The sequence below is a fragment of the Salvelinus alpinus genome, chromosome 33 (genome assembly GCF_045679555.1).
Source record: "Salvelinus alpinus chromosome 33, SLU_Salpinus.1, whole genome shotgun sequence".
Lineage (NCBI taxonomy): Eukaryota > Metazoa > Chordata > Actinopteri > Salmoniformes > Salmonidae > Salvelinus > Salvelinus alpinus.
In genome coordinates, this window is record NC_092118.1 from 29573363 (window position 1) to 29591871 (window position 18509).

Consider the following 18509-nt stretch of genomic DNA (forward strand, 5'->3'; position numbering starts at 1 on the left):
TGTCGAGTCAAATGGTCCATCACATTAGATGTTATATAGTATCTATCCAGTCATATGGTCCATCACATTAGATGTTCTCTAGTATCTGTCCAGTCATATGGTCCATCACATTAGATGTTATATAGTATCTGTCCAGTCATATGGTCCATCACATTAGATGTTATATAGTATCTGTCCAGTCATATGGTCCATCACATTAGATGTTCTCTAGTATCTATTTGACTTTGTCAAAGCAATAAAATAACTTCAGTCTTTACAATGATGGTAAAAATTGGGAGACATTTTGGGAATAAGTGGGTTGAAAACATCCTATAAGTGGCACATGGTTGATGTCAAAATGCTGAATTGTAGCACTTTAGCAAGCCTTTATTTATATACAAAATCTGATTTATTGAACTCTCCATGGCTATGTTTACACTACCACCTGAAGAACCCAGTTCTGTTTTTCCCTCATATCCAATATTTTTTCTGACTGTTCACACTCTGTTTTACATGTGACCCATGTCAGAATTGCATGTTTATGATGTAGCCTCTGTAGTAGCACACAGATGCAATGCTCATTTCCTGTCATTGTTCCTTAACATCCTTAACATTCAAATCTGATTTGAGATTCCAGACTGAGGTCACATGTGGAGCCGAATTGTATCAGGATTGAGATCCAAATAATTGTCAGGATATACAGGGGGTGAGGAATCAGCTAACTTCCTAAATTTCAACACATTTTACCATGGTGCAGAAAGAAAAGTTTGCAGTTTTATAATTCTATTCTACACATTTTGTCATGAGGCTAAAAGAACATTTTGCAATTTTAACGCTAATTACATACACTTTTTGCGATCACATGCTTTCCGAGGGCCCCCCGACCTCCAAGTCTGTCCGTCCCTGCTTGTGTGTTTGACTGTGTGCCTGTGTGTGTCAGATATGGATATCTTTGGTTATTTTGTGCCTCAGTGCAATTTCAGGAAGTATGAACGACAACCAGGCAAGTTTCACAATGAACAATACTTGATTTGGAAAAGGGTAGAAGCACTAACTCTGACTTATTTCAGATTGACAAATGGCATTTACTCTTTATGAGGCATCAGTCTTCAAGACAAAGACAATTAAGCTTTTTTTCTACCTTTAGGATTTTTTATGGTAAAACATTGGAGTCTGCAGACCGGGGAAACTTAATTGACTAAAGCCAGTAAATATGGCTACGCCCCAAATGGCACCATATTCCCTACATAATGCACTACTTTTAACCAGGGCCCATAATGCACTATATAGGGTTTAGGGTGCCATTTGGATCACAGACTTGCAGATGTTAATTTTATATCTAAAATTGCAGCAAGACAGCAAGTTTAGGAATGCTGTCAGGGGTTGTAGGATTTAGCTCAGAGGGCTAACACAGTATCGTGGTGTGCAGGAGACCTAGGTTCTAACCTAGCTGGTCTCATTAGGAAGAAGGTAACATGGAAGGATACTTATTTCAAAATGTGGAATGGAGACATTGGCTTTGCAGCCTTTTGTTATACCATTCAGTGGTCATCATAAAATAATAGTTAAACTAGATCTTATAATCAAAAAAAAAATTATATGTTGTGGCCCAAACTTGAGGTGGAAATGTAGGCATGAATCAATCCATTAATCGATTAGGCTACATTTTATTGTCTGTAATAAATGTATTATTGTGCAGTAATGATGAACATACACTACATACAATACAAAACAGAGACACTGTAAAGTCATTCCAATAATAAACAGACCTCACACACATGACCACATGATTCTCCTTCTGGTTAAGATACTGGATATCAGCTAATACAGCACAGATATAGAGTACATTCTGAAATTAATGAATAGTCATGATTAGAAATTACAGATCTGCACTTATAATGCCCAGATATTTGTTATTGTCAACAGTCTCCCCAAACTGATCCTTTACAGTCCGTTGTTGAGAGGAAGAGAAGATTGACTGACAATAACAGAATCATTCGTACATTTTGTGTCTACTCTGATAGTTGCTCTGGCAGTCATATTTTCTTTGTGAATTGAGCTGATTTGACAAAGTTGCATCAGTGTCCCAAAAATGTATTAGGTCTCAGAATCTGAAGAAAGGTTTATTTCCTCTGATACGTTTGCATCAACGTTGGCAAGTTTCAGCTGGGAGGCAGTGTTACTCCTCCTCCTTTTGACACAAATGAAAATGCCCAATAGAATAACAATCAGCAGCATCACCAGTAGAACTGAGAGGGTGGATAGGTGAACTCTCTCTGCCCCAGACTCCCAACTGACATCCAGCTTGTTGTCCAGACTGAGGTGAGAGGCAGTACAGGTGTAGTTGTGTCTCTTCTTTAGCTCCTCAGTACTGACCTCCAGACTCTTCCTCAGCTGGTAGTTCCCATCTCCACTAGGCAGCACCTCCCCCCCTGTCAGCTCCTGTTCTGTCACTGGCTGGCCGTCTCTCAGCAGGGTCAGGTTGATGTGGCGGGGGTAGAAACCAAACGCCAGGCAGCTCACCTGAAACCCTCCAGAAACCTCTTTATTTATCAACCTGAGTCTGGGAGGAACTTTACGCATCACAACGTTCTTCTCTCTCTTCAGGATTGTCTTCAGTGTTCTGATGCAAAGGGGAAGTAAAACATTCTCATAAAGAAATTTTTCCTGTGCTTGCCTCATCCCACCCCATCCTTGAAGTAGTTTACCAGCATCATATGTAAAATGTGTCATGTTGTAATATATTGCATGATCTACAAAAACTGCATTGACAATATTCTTTGTCACGATCAGGGCTGGTTCACCATTGTCCAACATCTCACAGCCAGCCATTCTTTGCTGAACTTGAACACCTTCCGTGAGATTCAAGTGGTGCTTTAGGTGAAAGTATCTCTCTTTCATGTGGTGGTACATAACTCCAAATACAAAACCTCCGTTCTTAGCTTCGTCATCATGTATTTTGTCTGAGGTGTTATGACCCCTGTAGATGAAGTGTTTCATGTTGGAGTCATAGTAAGTCACTTGAATGTCATCCAACATCACCACAACCGTAAACTCAGGAAAAGGCGTCTCTCCGCTTATATATGTTGCAAGTGCCCACAGAGAATGTGATCCTGAACCTGGGAGAGGAGTTATATTATAATGAGTTATGAACATTTTATATTTTATAACATAAAACAATCATTAATTGAGGTAAGAGAAAGTAAATAGTCCATATTACCTGCGTTGACAATGGTGCAAAAGGAAAGAACAAACAAAAAGACAGACAGTTTGTCCATGATTTAGAAAATGTAGCCTCGCGTAGCAAGTTTCTAAGCTCTCAAGTGTGTCTGACAGACTTCCCCTTTCTTTTAGCTATGAAAAACAATATGCTACACAGTTGGTTATGTAGCCTTTTGGGAGACAATACCAAGAAATGTGAGTTATAGATGTGTCATTCTCATTGAAAGCAAGTCTGAGAAGCGGTATATCTGTGCTATTTCTGCTATTTCTATGCTTCCTTTTATTAAAGAGCGACTGCCCCTGAAAAATAACTTCTCGTTTAGAAAATGTCCGGTGTCGCATCGATATGAGACAGAAACATTTATTCTTGTCACACCCTGGCCTTAGTATTCTTTGTTTTCTTTATTATTTTAGTTAGGTCAGGGTGTGACATGGGGAATGTTTGGGTTTTATCGGTTTTGGGTGGTTATATGGTAAAGGGGGTGTTGGGTGTAGTGTATGGGTTTGTGTTGAGTGTATGTGTCTAGCTGTGTCTATGTTGGTGTAGTTGTCTAGGAGAGTCTATGGTTGCCTGAATGGGTTCCCAATTAGAGACAGCTGATTTCTGTTGTCTCTGATTGGGAGCCATATTTAGGGTAGCCATAGGCTTTCGTTTGATGTGGGTAATTGTCTATGTCTGAACGTTTGTAGCCTGTATGTGCACTACGTTTATTAGCTTCACGGTTGGTCGTTTGTTTGTTTTGTTAGTTTTGTAAGAGTGTTTTGTTTTCGGTTCTCCTTCTTCTAAATAAAAAAGAAGATGGCTTATTTTCCTACTGCTGCGTTTTGGTCCGTCAATCCTCCACACGATCGTGACAGAATTACCCACCAATACAGGACCAAGCGGCATGTAAAGCGGCAACAGGACCCACCTACACAGGATTCTTGGACATGGGAGGAGATACTGGATGGTAAGGGGCCGTGGGCACAACCGGGAGAATATCGCCTTCCTCGTGAAGAGCTGGAGGCAGCTAAAGCCGAGAGGAGGCGATATGAGGAGGCAGCACGGAGACAAGGCTGGAAGCCCGTGAGTACAACCCAAAAATTTCTTGGGGGGGGCCTTAAAGGGAGTGTGGCGAAGTCAGGTAGGAAACCTGCGCCTACTCCCTGTACTTACCGTGGAGAGCGAGAGTACGGGCAGACACCGTGTTACGCAGTAGAGCGCACGGTGTCTCCTGTACGCGTGCATAGCCCGGTTCGGTACATTCCAGCTCCACGTATCGGCCGGGCTAGACTGAGCGTTGAGCCTTATGTCATGAAGCCGGCCCAACGCATCTGGTCACCAGTGCGTCTCCCCGGGCCGGCGTACATGGCACCAGCCTTACGCATGGTGTCCCCGGTTCGCCTACATAGGCCGGTGCGGGTTATTCCACCTCCCCGCACTGGTCAGGCGACGGGGAGCATACAACCAGGTAAGGTTGGGCAGGCTCGGCGCTCAAGGGAGCCAGTACGCATGCACGGTCCGGTATTTCCGGCGCCACCTCCCCGCCCCTACCCAGTACCACCAGTGCCTCCTCCACGCACTAGCCCTATGGTGCGTGTCTCCAGCCCTTTACCACCAGTGCCTAAACCACGCAACAAGCCTCCTGTGTGTCCCCAGAGTCCTGTGCGTCCTGTTGCTGCTCCCCGCACTAGCCCTGAGATGCGTGTCCCCAGTCCGGTACCACCAGTTCCGGCACCACGCACTAGGCCTAATGTGCGCTCCCAGGGTCCAGTATGTCCTGTTCCTTCTCCCCGCACTAGCCCTGAGATGCGTGTCCCCAGCCCGGTACCACCAGTTCCGGCACCACGCACCAGGCCTACAGTGCGCCTCAGCCGGCAAGAGTCTGCCGTCTGCACAGCGATGCCTGAACTGCCCGTCTGCCAAGCGCCATCTGAGACATCCGTCTACCCAGCGCCATCTGAGCCATCCGTCTACCCAGCGCCATCTGAGCCATCCGTCTACCCAGCGCCATCTGAGCCATCCGTCTACCCAGCGCCATCTGAGCCATCCGTCTGCCCCGAGCCATTAGAGCCGCCCGTCTGTCCCGAGCCGTCAGAGCCGTTCGTCAGTCAGGAGCCGCTAGAGCCATTCGTCAGACAGGATCTGCCAGAGCCGCCAACCAGACAGGATCTGCCAGAGCCGCCAACCAGACAGGATCTGCCAGAGCCGCCAACCAGACAGGATCTGCCAGAGCCGCCAACCAGACAGGATCTGCCAGAGCCGCCAGCCAGCCATGAGCAGCCAGATCCGTCAGCCAGCCATGAGCAGCCAGATCCGTCAGCCAGCTATGAGCAGCCAGATCCGTCAGCCAGCTATGAGCAGCCAGATCCGTCAGCCAGCTATGAGCAGCCAGATCCGTCAGCCAGCCATGAGCAGCCAGATCCGTCAGCCAGCCATGAGCAGCCAGATCCGTCAGCCAGCCATGAGCAGCCAGATCCGTCAGCCAGCCATGAGCAGCCAGATCCGTCAGCCAGCCATGAGCAGCCAGATCCGTCAGCCAGCCATGAGCAGCCAGATCCGTCAGCCAGCCGTGAGCAGCCAGATCCGTCAGCCAGCCGTGAGCAGCCAGATCCGTCAGCCAGCCGTGAGCAGCCAGATCCGTCAGCCAGCCATGAGCAGCCAGATCCGTCAGCCAGCCATGGGCCGTCCCTCAGTCCGGAGCTGCCGTCCCTCAGTCCGGAGCTGCAGTCCCTCAGTCCGGAGCTGCAGTCCCTCAGTCCGGAGCTGCCGTTCCTCAGTCCGGAGCTGCCGTTCCTCAGTCCGGAGCTGCCCCTTATCCTGGTGCTCTCCCTTATCCTGGTGCTGCCCCTTACCCTGGTACTGCCCCTTAGTCCGGAGCTGGCCATTAGTCCGGAGCTGGCCATTAGTCCGGAGCTGCCCCTTAGTCCGGAGCTGCCCCTTAGTCCGGAACTGCCCCTTAATTCAGTGGGGTTAATGTGGAGGGGGGTCATTTGGAGGAAGCTAAGGAGGCGGTTAGTGACTGTGGTGGGGTGGGGACCACGACCAGTGCCGGAGCCGCCACCGTGGAAGGAAGCCCACCCAGACCCTCCCCTAGACTGTGTGCTGGTGCGCCCGGAGTTCGCACCTTAAGGGGGGGGTTATGTCACACCCTGGCCTTAGTATTCTTTGTTTTCTTTATTATTTTAGTTAGGTCAGGGTGTGACATGGGGAATGTTTGGGTTTTATCGGTTTTGGGTGGTTATATGGTAAAGGGGGTGTTGGGTGTAGTGTATGGGTTTGTGTTGAGTGTATGTGTCTAGCTGTGTCTATGTTGGTGTAGTTGTCTAGGAGAGTCTATGGTTGCCTGAATGGGTTCCCAATTAGAGACAGCTGATTTCTGTTGTCTCTGATTGGGAGCCATATTTAGGGTAGCCATAGGCTTTCGTTTGATGTGGGTAATTGTCTATGTCTGAACGTTTGTAGCCTGTATGTGCACTACGTTTATTAGCTTCACGGTCGGTCGTTTGTTTGTTTTGTTAGTTTTGTAAGAGTGTTTTGTTTTCGGTTCTCCTTCTTCTAAATAAAAAAGAAGATGGCTTATTTTCCTACTGCTGCGTTTTGGTCCGTCAATCCTCCACACGATCGTGACAATTCTAGTGTCAACATTGACGACAAAGTGTAAATAGGATAACTTTGGTCATAAAGGCAGTCTCATCCAAAACAGAAATTTGCCAGATTATAGGTAAAAGTGTATGTCACTGGAATTACTAAAGCCAATGATAATGGATGCATCCCAAATGGCACCCTATTGTCTATATAGTGCACTACTTTTGACCAGGGCCCATAGTGAACCATTTAGGGAATAGGGTGCCATTTGGAACGTATCCTCTGAGCACCTGCCCTTTACGTAATTAATAGAACGCAGGTTGGATATAGATGTTTATGGCTTTTACATGGAAAAATGCACAAAGCAGGTTTAAGAAATCTAATGTTGCCAGTGGTTCTAGGATTTAGCTCAGAGGTCTACACAGTATTGTGGTGTGCAGGAGACCTAGGTTGTAACCTATCTGGTTTCATTAGGAAACAGGTAACATGGAAGGATACTTATTTTAAAATGTGGAATGGAGACTTTGGCTTTGCAGCCTTTTGATGTATCATTCAGTGTTCAATACAAAATAACAGTTAATTAAACTATACCTTATATTCAAAAGCTATGTTTTATGTTGCTGTCCAGCCTTGAAGTGGAAATGTAGACCTGAATATTTGACTGGGTAAAAGTAGCACTAAAAAAATTATGTTTAGAACGAGCGGTGTGCATACTGTAAAATAGAAAAGGACTTTCATGGCACTGACTACAATCGAACAAATTCATTCCCCAATAAAGGCTTCCTATCATAAAACTGTTTAATTGTTTAATGCATACACCATTCACCTTAGTTTAATACTCATGACAGTCTTAAACTGGAGTGAAATAGAGTGTCAGATTTCTCTCCCTTCCACAGGGATAAACAAGTTCCTGAGAGAAGTTATGGTATACTTGACATTGCTTTATTACATTAATTAATGTTGTAGTTAACATGAATCAATGCAGTAATAAATTCAGCTACATTTTATTGTCTGTAATAAAGGTATTACTGTACAGCCTGGGGGTAACATACATTACATACAATACAACACAGAGACACTGTAAAGACATTCCAATAATAAACAGACCTCATACACATGATCACATGATTCTCCTTCTGGGTAAGATACTGGATATCAGCTAATACAGAACAGATATAGAGTACATTCTGAAATGAATGAATAGTCATGATTAGAAATGACAGATTACATAACCGAAATAACTACCAGATTACAATTGTTAATGCTCAGGATGCCAAACCAGCCTATAAAATGTATAAATGCAGATCTAGACTAAATGCCCAGATGTTGGTTATTGTCAACAGTCTCCCCAAACTGATCCTTTACAGTACTTTGTTGAGGGGAAGGAAAGATTGACTGACCATAACAGAATCTTTCCAACATTTTGTGTCTGTTTCCCTGTTGCAGGAAATGTAAAACTTGTAGGATTTTTCCTGTTGCTGCAGTGTTATTTTCCTGCTGTCGCGTAATGGCTCAAATTAAGATCCTACATCTGTAATACTGCAATAATAATAAAAATGATAGTGTGGGCAGTCCTATTTTCATTGTGAATTTAGCTGAATTGACAAAGTTGTGTCCCAACATTTTATTAGGTCTCAGAATCTGAAGACAGGATAATTTCCTCTGACAATTTTGCATCAACGTTGGCAAGTTTCATCTGGGAGAAAGTGCATCTCCACCTCCTTTTGACACAAATGAAAATGCCCAATAGAATAACAATCAGCAGCATCACCAGTAGAACTGAGAGGGTGGATAGGTGAACTCTCTCTGCCCCAGACTCCCAACTGACATCCAGCTTGTTGTCCAGACTGAGGTGAGAGGCAGTACAGGTGTAGTTGTGTCTCTTCTTTAGCACCTCAGTACTGACCTCCAGACTCTTCCTCAGTTGGTAGTTCCCATCTCCACTAGGCAGCACCTGCCCCCCTGTCAGCTCCTGTTCTGCCACTGGCTGGCCATCTCTCAGCAGGGTCAGGTTGATGTGGCGGGGGTAGAAACCAAACGCCAGGCAGCTCACCTGGAGCCCTCCAGAAATCTCTTTATTTATCAACCTGAGTCTGCGAGGAACTTTACGCATCACAATGTTCTTCTCTCTCTTCAGGAATGTCTTCATTGTTTTGATGCAAATAGGAAGACAAACATTCTCAACAACTTTTCTTTCATATTCTTGCATCATCCCATCCTAGTAGTAGTTTCCCAGAATCGTATATAAAATGTGTCATGTTGTAATACATTGTATAATCCACAAAAACGGCATTGAAAGTGTCCTTATGCAAGAACAGGGCCGGTTCACCATTGTCCAACATCTCACAGCCAACCATCCTTTGCTGAACTTGAACACCTTCCGTGAGATTAAAGCTGTGCTTTAGGTCAAATTATCTCTGTTTATGCCGTGGTACAAAGTTCCAAATACATAAACTATGTCCTGAGCTTTCTCATCAAGTACAGTGACTTCCTATTTTGTTGCCTTACAACCTGGAATTAAAATAGATTTTTGGGGCGTTTGTATCATTTGATTTACACAACATGCCTACCACTTTGAAGACGCAAAATATTTTTTCTTGTGAAACAAACAAGAAATAAGACAAAAACAACTGAAAACTTGAGCGTGCATAACAATTCACCCCCCCAAAGTCAATACTTTGTAGAGCCACCTTTTGCAGCAATTACAGCTGCAAGTCTCTTGTGGTATGTCTCTACAAGCTTGGCACATCTAGCCACTGGGATTTTTGCCCATTCTTCAAGGCAAAACTGCTCCAGCTCCTTCAAGTTGGATGGTTTCCGCTGGTGTACAGCCATCTTTAAGTCATACCACAGATTCTCAATGGGATTGAAGTATGGGTTATGACTGGGCCATTCCAAGACATTTGAATGTTTCCCCTTAAACCACTCGAGTGTTGCTTTAGCAGTATGCTTAGGGTCATTGCCCTGCTGGAAGGTGGGCCTTCAATTCTGACAAGTTTCCCAGTCCCTGCCGATGAAAAGCATCCACACATCATGATGCTGCCACCACCATGCTTCACTGTGGGGATGATGTTCTCGGGGTGATGGGAGGAGTTGGGTTTGTGCCAGACATAGCGTTTTCCATGTTGGTCTAAAAGCTCTGTTTTAGTCTCATCTGACCAGAGTGCCTTCTTCCATATGTTTGGGGAGTCTCCCACGTGCCTTTTGGCGAACACAAAACATGTTTGCTTATTTTTTTTCTTTAAGCAATGGCTTTTTCTGGCCCCTCTTCCGTAAAGCCCAGGTCTGTGGAGTGTATGGCTTAAAGTGGTCCTATGGACAGATACTCCAATCTCCGCTGTGGAGCTTTCCAGCTCCTTCAGGGTTATATTTGGTCTCTTTGTTGCATCTCCGATTAATGCCCTCCTTGCCTGGTCCGTGAGTTTTGGTGGGCGGCTCTTTCTTGGCAGGTTTGTTGTGGTGCCATATTCTTTCCATTTTTTAATAATGGAATAAATGGTGCTGCGTGGGATGTTTAAAGTTTCTGATATTTTTTTATAACCCAACCCTGATCTGTCCTTCTCCACAACCTTATCCCTGACCTGTTTGGAGAGCTCCTTGGTCTTCATGGTGCCACTTGTGTCACGACTTCTGCCGAAGTCGGTCCCCCTTCTTGTTCGGGCGGCGTTCGGCGGTTCACGTCACCGGCCTTCTAGCCATCGCCGATCCACTTTTCATTTTCATTATATGTCCATTACATGAAATCCAAATAGAAATCAATTTAAATGACAGGTTGTAATGCAACAAAATAGGAAAACTGCCAAGGGGGGATGAATACTTTTGCAAGGCACTGTATTCTGTCTGGGGTGTTATGTCCCTTGTAGATAAATTGCTTATCATTGGAGTCATAGTAAGCCACTTGAATGTCATCTATCATCACCACAACCGTAAACGCAGGGAAAGGTGTCTCTCAGATGATGTATGTTATAAGTGTCCAGAGAGAATGTGATCCTAAACCTGGGAGAGGAGTGATATTATGCACAGTTATGGACATTTTACATTTTATAACATAACAAGAAGACAGACAGTTTCCCCATGATTTTGAGTGTTCACTATTTTCCAATAGCCTTGCGTAGCAGGTTTCTAGCTCTCAAGTGAATCTCAGACTTTTCCTTTTGCTTATCAATAAAAGGTAAGGTACTTTAAAGTTGTTGAACAAGTCAAACCAGTGGAGTTGGGAATTCAAACCGATAAGCACTGAGACTGGAATGAGGAAGAGACTGGAATGAGGAAGACTGCTTTAGCTTTAAAACACAGTTTCCAGTGCGTACTGGGATATCAGCCGGTTCTGGCACTGTGGCATCAGAGCCAGATCGAGGCTCCTGCGGTGGACGAATGGTTTAAGTGCTTGGAGGAGACCTGGGACGCCGCTCATGTGCACCTGCAACGGGCCATGAGGTGTCAGAAGGCGAGCGCCGATCGCCACCACAGTGAGGCCCCGGTGTTCGCACCGGGGGACCGGGTCTGGATCTCGACCCGAAACCTGCCCCTCCACCTGCCATGCCGGAAGCTGGGTCCGTGGTTTGTGGGACCATTCAATGTCCTGAGGAGACTGAAAGAGGTTTGCTACAGGTTACAGCTTCCCCCAGATTACCGTATTAACCCCTCGTTCCATGTGTCTCTCCTCAGGCCGGTGGTGGCTGGTCCACTCCAGGAGTTGTAGGTGCGGGAGGTACCTCCGCCCCCTCTGGACATCGAGGGGGCCCTGGCATATGCTGTTCGAGCCATACTGGACTCGAGGGGTCGGGCGAGGGGCCTTCAGTACCTCATGGAGTGGGAGGGGTCCGGTCCGGAGGAGAGATGCTGGGTGCCGGTGGAGGACGTTTTGGACCCTTCGTTGCTGCGCGATTTCCACCGTCTCCATCCGGATCGCCCTGCGCCTCGTCCTCCGGGTCGCCCCCGAGGTTGGTGTCGACACACTGCTGGAGCCGCGCGTTGGGGGGGCTACTGTCACGACTTCCACTGAAGTCGGTCCCTCTCCTTGTTCGGGCGGCGTTCGGCGGTCGACGTCACCGGCCTTCTAGCCATCGCCGATCCACTTTTCATTTTCCATTTGTTTTGTCTTTGTTTTACACACCTGGTTTCAATTCCCCAATTACATGTTCATTATTTAACCCTCTGTTTTCCCCATGGTTTTTGTGTGTGTTTGTTTTATGTATTTCGGTCCTTTTGTGTGGGCTTGGTATTACTACATATATTTGGCAATTTTGAGTCAAGTTACTTTCATTACTCATCTCTGCTGTCCTGCGCCTGACTCCTCTGCACCAGCTACACCCAGACCTTTACATCGCCACATCAGCTGTAACATTAGTTCTAGATTGATTACTCTGATTCAGTTGACTCCGAGGCTATTATTTTGTTCCTCCACTGTTGTAAATCATTTGCTATAATAGAACACAAGTTCCTAATACATTGTTGTACACTTTTGGTTTCGGGACTAGCTTTGACTCTGTTATCAATATGTTTTATAAAGATTTTAATAGTTATATTATGATTAATCATAACACATCTAAAATATTTAATATTCACCGTAGTGTACGCTAGGGTTGCCCTATTTCAGCTTTCCTATTGCTTTTAGTCGTATAATTACTCTATATTAGCATTTTAAATAACCCTGAATTAAAAGCTATTTCAATATTTGGAGAAAAAAATAATATATATATATATCTCAGTTAGCAGACTCATTATCAAGTCATTCTCTTCTGCTTCTGGTCTGGACCTTAACTTAAATAAATGCCCCTGTGTATCTCAAATTACCAATCTATTGAGACTATTCCAGTGAAAGATAATGTGAAATATGAACGGGTGCACATGGAGAAAAACCATATTGTCTGTCAACATCTCAATTTCTCTCAGAGATGAAAGAAAACTAAATCCATCTGTAATAACTGGCTCCAGTGTGACCTCTCTATTATTGGAAGGGTTGTATTGTCCAAAGCAGAGGGTCTGTCACGTTATCTACCCTGCTCTATCCCTATCTGTAGCTGATCCAACCAGCAAGGATATCAACAAGACTTTCCTAGACTTCATATGGAAAAATAAACCCAAACTTAAGAAATCTGTAATGTCAAACCAAAGAGCTGATGCTGGGCTTGAAGTACTAGATTTATTAATATCAACAATATCTTTTAAAGTAAACTGGATAAAAAATATGTATGCTTAGCTCTGAGTCTATATGGTACTTCAATCCTTGTCATATTTTTAAGACATTTTTTAAATATTTTTTTTAAAGAAATTTCCCCAACAAGCCCTTTTAGCCTGGAAACTATGTCCACAACTTCTCCCCACACAAAATACTTCTGTGGAACAACAAAGATATTGTTGTTAAAAACAAGTCTTTATTCTTCCCTAACTGGTTTGATATAAATATTATATTTGTGCTTGATTTATTTGATTAAGAAGGGAATATACTCTCTTATAGAAAGTTCCTAGAAACATATAACTTACCAATATATTATAAAGAATTGTATTCTATATGCAAAGCAATACCTTCAAGACTTACTCAATTAATGACATTTCATTTGTGTTTTGGAGAGCATGTCAAGATACTGTAGATGCACAACTTATGTTAGAAGGCTGCCCCCTGCTGGATAAGAAATGTAATAATACATTCTTAAGGGAACTTTATCAGTCCAAGAACAAGATCTCTATGAAGGAATTTCTTCTGGAACGCACATATTACTGAAATTGAATGGAAGAAATGGTTGCTCCCTCACAAATTTTGTATATGAAATAAAGTAAAAGAAATTCACTTTAAAATCTTTCACAAAATATACCCTTGTAATAACTTGTCTAAATTCATGGACTTAGAGGACATATGCCTTTTTTTGTGATAAAGAAGGGGAAACGAATATTTAAAAACATGATGAATGTGACTGAAGTTATTTGTGTTCTGTAATGTGGGGTTCTAGTTCAGTTGAGTGCTGAATGTTGTTGCTTAACGAATGTGTCACATGCAGTGTAGGGCAAATCAAGTCTGACATTTTAAAGTGGGATTTAGAAGCCTTTTTAAACCTCAAATACGAGCTTACACTTCCTGTTCTCAGTGACAAAAGAGGGATCAAATTAAGATCTGTCGCACGTAACACATTTTACTGGCACGGACAAATAATTATTGGAGTTCAGGGATTTTGGTGAGAATTCAGTTATATATATTTATGTTGTATTTTTTGTTAAAATAAAGAAAATATTTGAATTACTTGCATGAATACATTGTGGAACAGGGCTGCAAAACAATCACAAACATCCCCAAACAACCCCAAACAGGATTCCTAAACAACCCCAAACAAGCTCCTTCCATACAGCTCCTTCCATAAAGAGAGAAAAATTATTGAAAAATAAATAATAACACAAGGAATAAATACACAATGAGTAACGATAACTTGGCTATATACACAGGGTACAAATACCGAGTCGATGTGCAGGGAACAAGGTCATTTAGGTAGATACTGTATGTACACTACATGACTAAAATTATGTGGACACCTGCTCGTCAAAAATATAATTCCAAAATCATGGGCATTAATATGGAAGGCTATAACAGCCTCCACTCTTCTGGGAAGGAATCCACTAGATGTTGGAACATTGCTGCGGGGTCTTGCTTCCATTCAGCCACAAGAGCATTAGTGAGGTCGGGCACTGATGTTTGGCTATTAGGCCCGGCTCGCAGTCGGCATTCCAATTTATCCAAAAGGTGTTCGACGGAGTTGAGGTCAGGGCTCTGTGCAGGCCAGTCAAGTTCTTCCACACCAATCTCGACAAACCATTCCTGTATGGACCTCACTTTGTGCACCGGGGCATTGTCATTCTGAAACAGGAAGGGGCTTCCCCAAACGGTTGCCACAAAGTTTGAAGCACAGAATCGTCTAGAATGTCATTGTATGCTGTAGAGTTAAGATTTCTCTTCCAGTGAACTAAGGGGCCTAGCCCGAACCATGAAAAACAGCCCCAGATCATTATTCCTCCTCCACCAAACGTTACAGTTGGCACTATGCATTGGGGTAGGTAGCGTTCTCCTGCCATCCGCCAAACCCAGATTCGTCCATCGGACTGCCAGATGGTGAAGTGTGATTCATCACTCCAGAGAACGCATTTCCACTGCTCCAATGGCAGAGCGTTTTACACCACACTAGCCAACGCTTGGTTTTTGCGCATTGTGATCTTGGGCTTGTGTGCGGCTGCTCGGCCATGGATACTCATTTCATGAAGCTCCTGACGAACAGATGTTGAGCTGATGTTTCTTCCAGAGGCAGTTTGGAACTCGGTAGTGAGTGTTGCAACCGAGGATAGATGATTTTTCCTCGCTACACACATCAGCACTCGGTGGTCCCGATCTGTGAGCTTGTGGGGCCTACCACTTTGCAGCTGAAACGTTGTTGCTCCGAGATGGTTCCACTTCACAATAACAGCACCAGCTCTAGCAGGGCATACATTTTATGAACTGACTTGTTGTAAAGGTGGCAACCTATGACAGTGCCACATTGAAAGTCACTGAGCTCTTCAGTAAGGCCATTCTACTGCAAATGTTTGTCTATGGAGATTGCATGGCGGTGTGTTCAATTGTATACACCTGTCAGCAATGGGTGTGGCTGAAATACCTGAAACCACTAATTTGAAGGTGTCCACATACTTTTTGTATATAGTGTACATATCAGTCAGGGTAAAGTGACTATGTGTATGTCATCAGTCAAAAGAGTTAGTGCATAAAGGGTCAATGCAGATAGTCCAGGTAGCTATTTGGTTAACTATTTAGCAGTCTTATGGCTTGAGGGTAGAAGCTGTTTAGGGTCCTGTTGGTTCCAGACTTGGTGCATCGGTATTGCTTGCCGTGCAGTAGCAGAGAGAACAGTCTATGACTTGAGTGGCTGCAGTCTTTGACCATTTTTATGGCCTCTGTCTGTCTTGATTGTCTAACCACAGTCATATTGCATGTTGCACGCATGGCCAAAGTTCAGTCGGATGACACTGTAAATTAAATACAAAAACTTTCAGTGAATTCCTTACACGTGGGTGTGTGTGTGTGTGTGTGAATGTGTGTCTGCGACATACATGTGTGCTAGAGTGTCTGTGTGCATGAGCCTGCTAATTCTGCCCCTCTGTTTTCCTACCGCCTGTCCAGCTGTCTTCATACACACACACACACACACAAACACACTCCTCCCTCCACGTCTCCTCTCAAGAGTGTGTGTGCAGGAATGTGAATTTTTAATGCCACCTTCTGACCACAATTTACAATCCAAACAAACTTGTATAAGAGGCGAAGTAAGATGTGGAGAAAGAAATGACGGACTGTTGCCTTTAAATCAATGAAACAGAAAAAGGAAGGGAAAGTTTTGGGACCCCTCTTGACTTGAAAAGATCAGTTTCCAATACAGCTGGTCAAATATTAACCACCACTAGGTATTGTGCTTTGAAATGGGGACTTTGAACCAGTTAGTTTAGGTTGTTTGTGCTTTTGGATGTATATTACAGTAGCCATCTTTTGTTTTAAAATGGCAGGGTGACAATAAATGACGTATGAATTAATTTGCCATAAAAAGTTTTAAATCAGTAGCTGCTCATATAAAAGTTATTTGACTATTTAATAGTACAAACATGCATAGTTCTTGCTTATGTGTAGTTCCTATAACTGTTCAACCCTAGACTTTTATAATATAATTCTGAAAGACTAACTAAGTAGTGACTTATTCTTGTATTTTCTTCAGGATGTGGAGTGGTAGAAAACAGACATTCTAGCAGAGTTAGGGTTGCAAAATTCCACTAACTATCACAGAGTTCCCAGGGTTTCCTAACTATTCTCTCCTTCCGGAAATCTTCCAACCTGGATTACTGGAAAACTTTCCCAAAGTTATCAGGATGTTTCAACCCTGAGCAGAGCCAAGACAAGAAAATATAAACCATTTCAATGCCAGGGAAACGCTTTTCTGACTGCAGCAGAAGCCTAGTTTTTCATTCCAAAGTATTGTTGCCAGAAGCAGTATATTCCATAATGTTGTCACTATGTGGTTTGGGACCTGACATCTAAAAACTATAGATGTTTAAACCCTCCTGTGTCTTTGTTTTGTTTTCATCCTTTTGACTTACTGAGTGACATCTTTATGGTGCAACATACAGTAGTTAAAATCTGTGCAAAAGTACTGTAAAATGCATTATAATCTGGAAGCATAATTTAATTTGACACTTTTATTGAACAGTGTGCATTATGAAAAGGTGATTATTTAACTAGAGTTTAATAAACTGAGCGATGCAGAAAAAGAGGGTCCTTTGTCTTTGGTGTCGGTCTGGAAATGACTCTGAACACCTTCATCTGGAAGTCCAGTCCGGTCAAAGGGCTGCGCAGATTATATGATGTGTAAATCATGAACATATTTACTGTCTTGATTGCCTCTCATGTTGCTTGTTCCGAGCAAAACCAGTCTGATGACCTGAACGTGTGTGTGTGTGCATATGTAAGTAGAAAAAAATATGTTGACTCACCCTACTTGTGAGAAAAGTCAATGCCATCCTCCTCTCTTTCATGTTGTCGAAACGGTCTATGACTCTGTCATACAACACATTCTTTTAGTTTTTGTTGTCCTAGACTACCTGGTTAAAATGCTTGCTCGTTAGCCTAGCTTCCTTTCATGGGCAACGATTAGCCAGCTAGTTAACATTAGCCTACTACATCTAGCTACATATTGAACTTCCATCCTCTCAGGCCAGAGGCACAATGTATGAATTTATGGTTAGATCAGAATCGCTGTTACAATCATTGGCCGGTACGGAGAATTAAGTAGAAACCACAACTCCAAATCCCTATTTCCATCCATGGCAAATTTAGGAAAGGGATTATTTAAGCTAGCTAGGTAACCACTGGAGAATAAAAACACAACAAACACAAAGAAATGTAAGTTGTTTTCTGTCAAATGCCATTTATCTTGATGTGATGGGTGGCAGGGTAGCCTAGTGGTTAGAGCGTTGGGCTAGTAACCAAAAGGTTGCAAGTTCAAATCCCCGAGCTGACAAGGTACAAATCTGTTGTTCTGCACCTGAACAAGGCAGTTAACCTAGGCCGTCATTGAATATAAGATTTTGTTTTTAACTTACTTGCCTAGTTAAATAAAGGTTAAAAAAACACTTTTTTTGTTTAGTGCACCAGGACCATTCATAGTTGAGCTCAAACAGCACTAACTCTGACACATTTCAAATGGCATTTAGTCTTTATTAGCCATTAGTCGCCATGAAAAATGTAATTCTGAATTTTTCTTCTTTTAAGGTTTTTAATGGGATGTGGAAGGACCACCAGCGGACAGGCTGTGCCCACTGATAGTAGCCCAGCCCGGCATGTGAGTAGAGGGGATCAGAGGCAGTTAAGCACACCTGGCGGCACAAATCACCTATTCTTTTCCTCCTACATAAGATACGGGAGAACCAGTAGTGGGGAGAGTTCGGTGGAAAAGGGAAGTGTTGATTCTTCAAACGGATGACTTACCTGACAAACAGAAGAAAGGAACGGACTACCTCTTGGGAATGCAAACACTGATTCTCACCACCACCAGAAATGAGCTCTCCACGAATGTATGGTTAAGACACACACGTGATTTATGTTATAGTTACTCACCTTGTTTTCCTTATTCCTGTAAGGAAGATTTGTGTTATCCTTTGAGATCATCCTTGGTTGTGTGGGCATGTGGGAGAAGAAAAGAGAACAAAAGTCTCGAGG

At 43.5% G+C, this 18509-nt stretch overlaps 2 protein-coding genes across 2 annotated transcripts; both read right to left on the minus strand.

Annotated features, from left to right (window-relative positions):
• Positions 1-1630: 1630 nt before the first annotated feature.
• LOC139562988 (major histocompatibility complex class I-related gene protein-like) lies at positions 1631-3343 on the minus strand. The gene is made up of 2 exons (XM_071381211.1): positions 3200-3343; positions 1631-3098 (listed from the first exon to the last, which is right to left on the minus strand). The coding sequence occupies exons 1-2, from the start codon at positions 3255-3257 to the stop codon at positions 2077-2079; spliced, it is 1080 nt and encodes a 359-aa protein (XP_071237312.1). The 5' UTR covers positions 3258-3343; the 3' UTR covers positions 1631-2076.
• A 4764-nt stretch (positions 3344-8107) lies between these two features.
• On the minus strand, positions 8108-9604 carry LOC139563180 (major histocompatibility complex class I-related gene protein-like). Its single transcript, XM_071381518.1, has 3 exons — positions 9599-9604; positions 9052-9168; positions 8108-8987 (listed from the first exon to the last, which is right to left on the minus strand). Exons 1-3 carry the CDS (start codon positions 9602-9604, stop codon positions 8397-8399), a joined length of 714 nt encoding a protein of 237 aa, XP_071237619.1. The 3' UTR covers positions 8108-8396.
• Positions 9605-18509: the final 8905 nt, after the last annotated feature.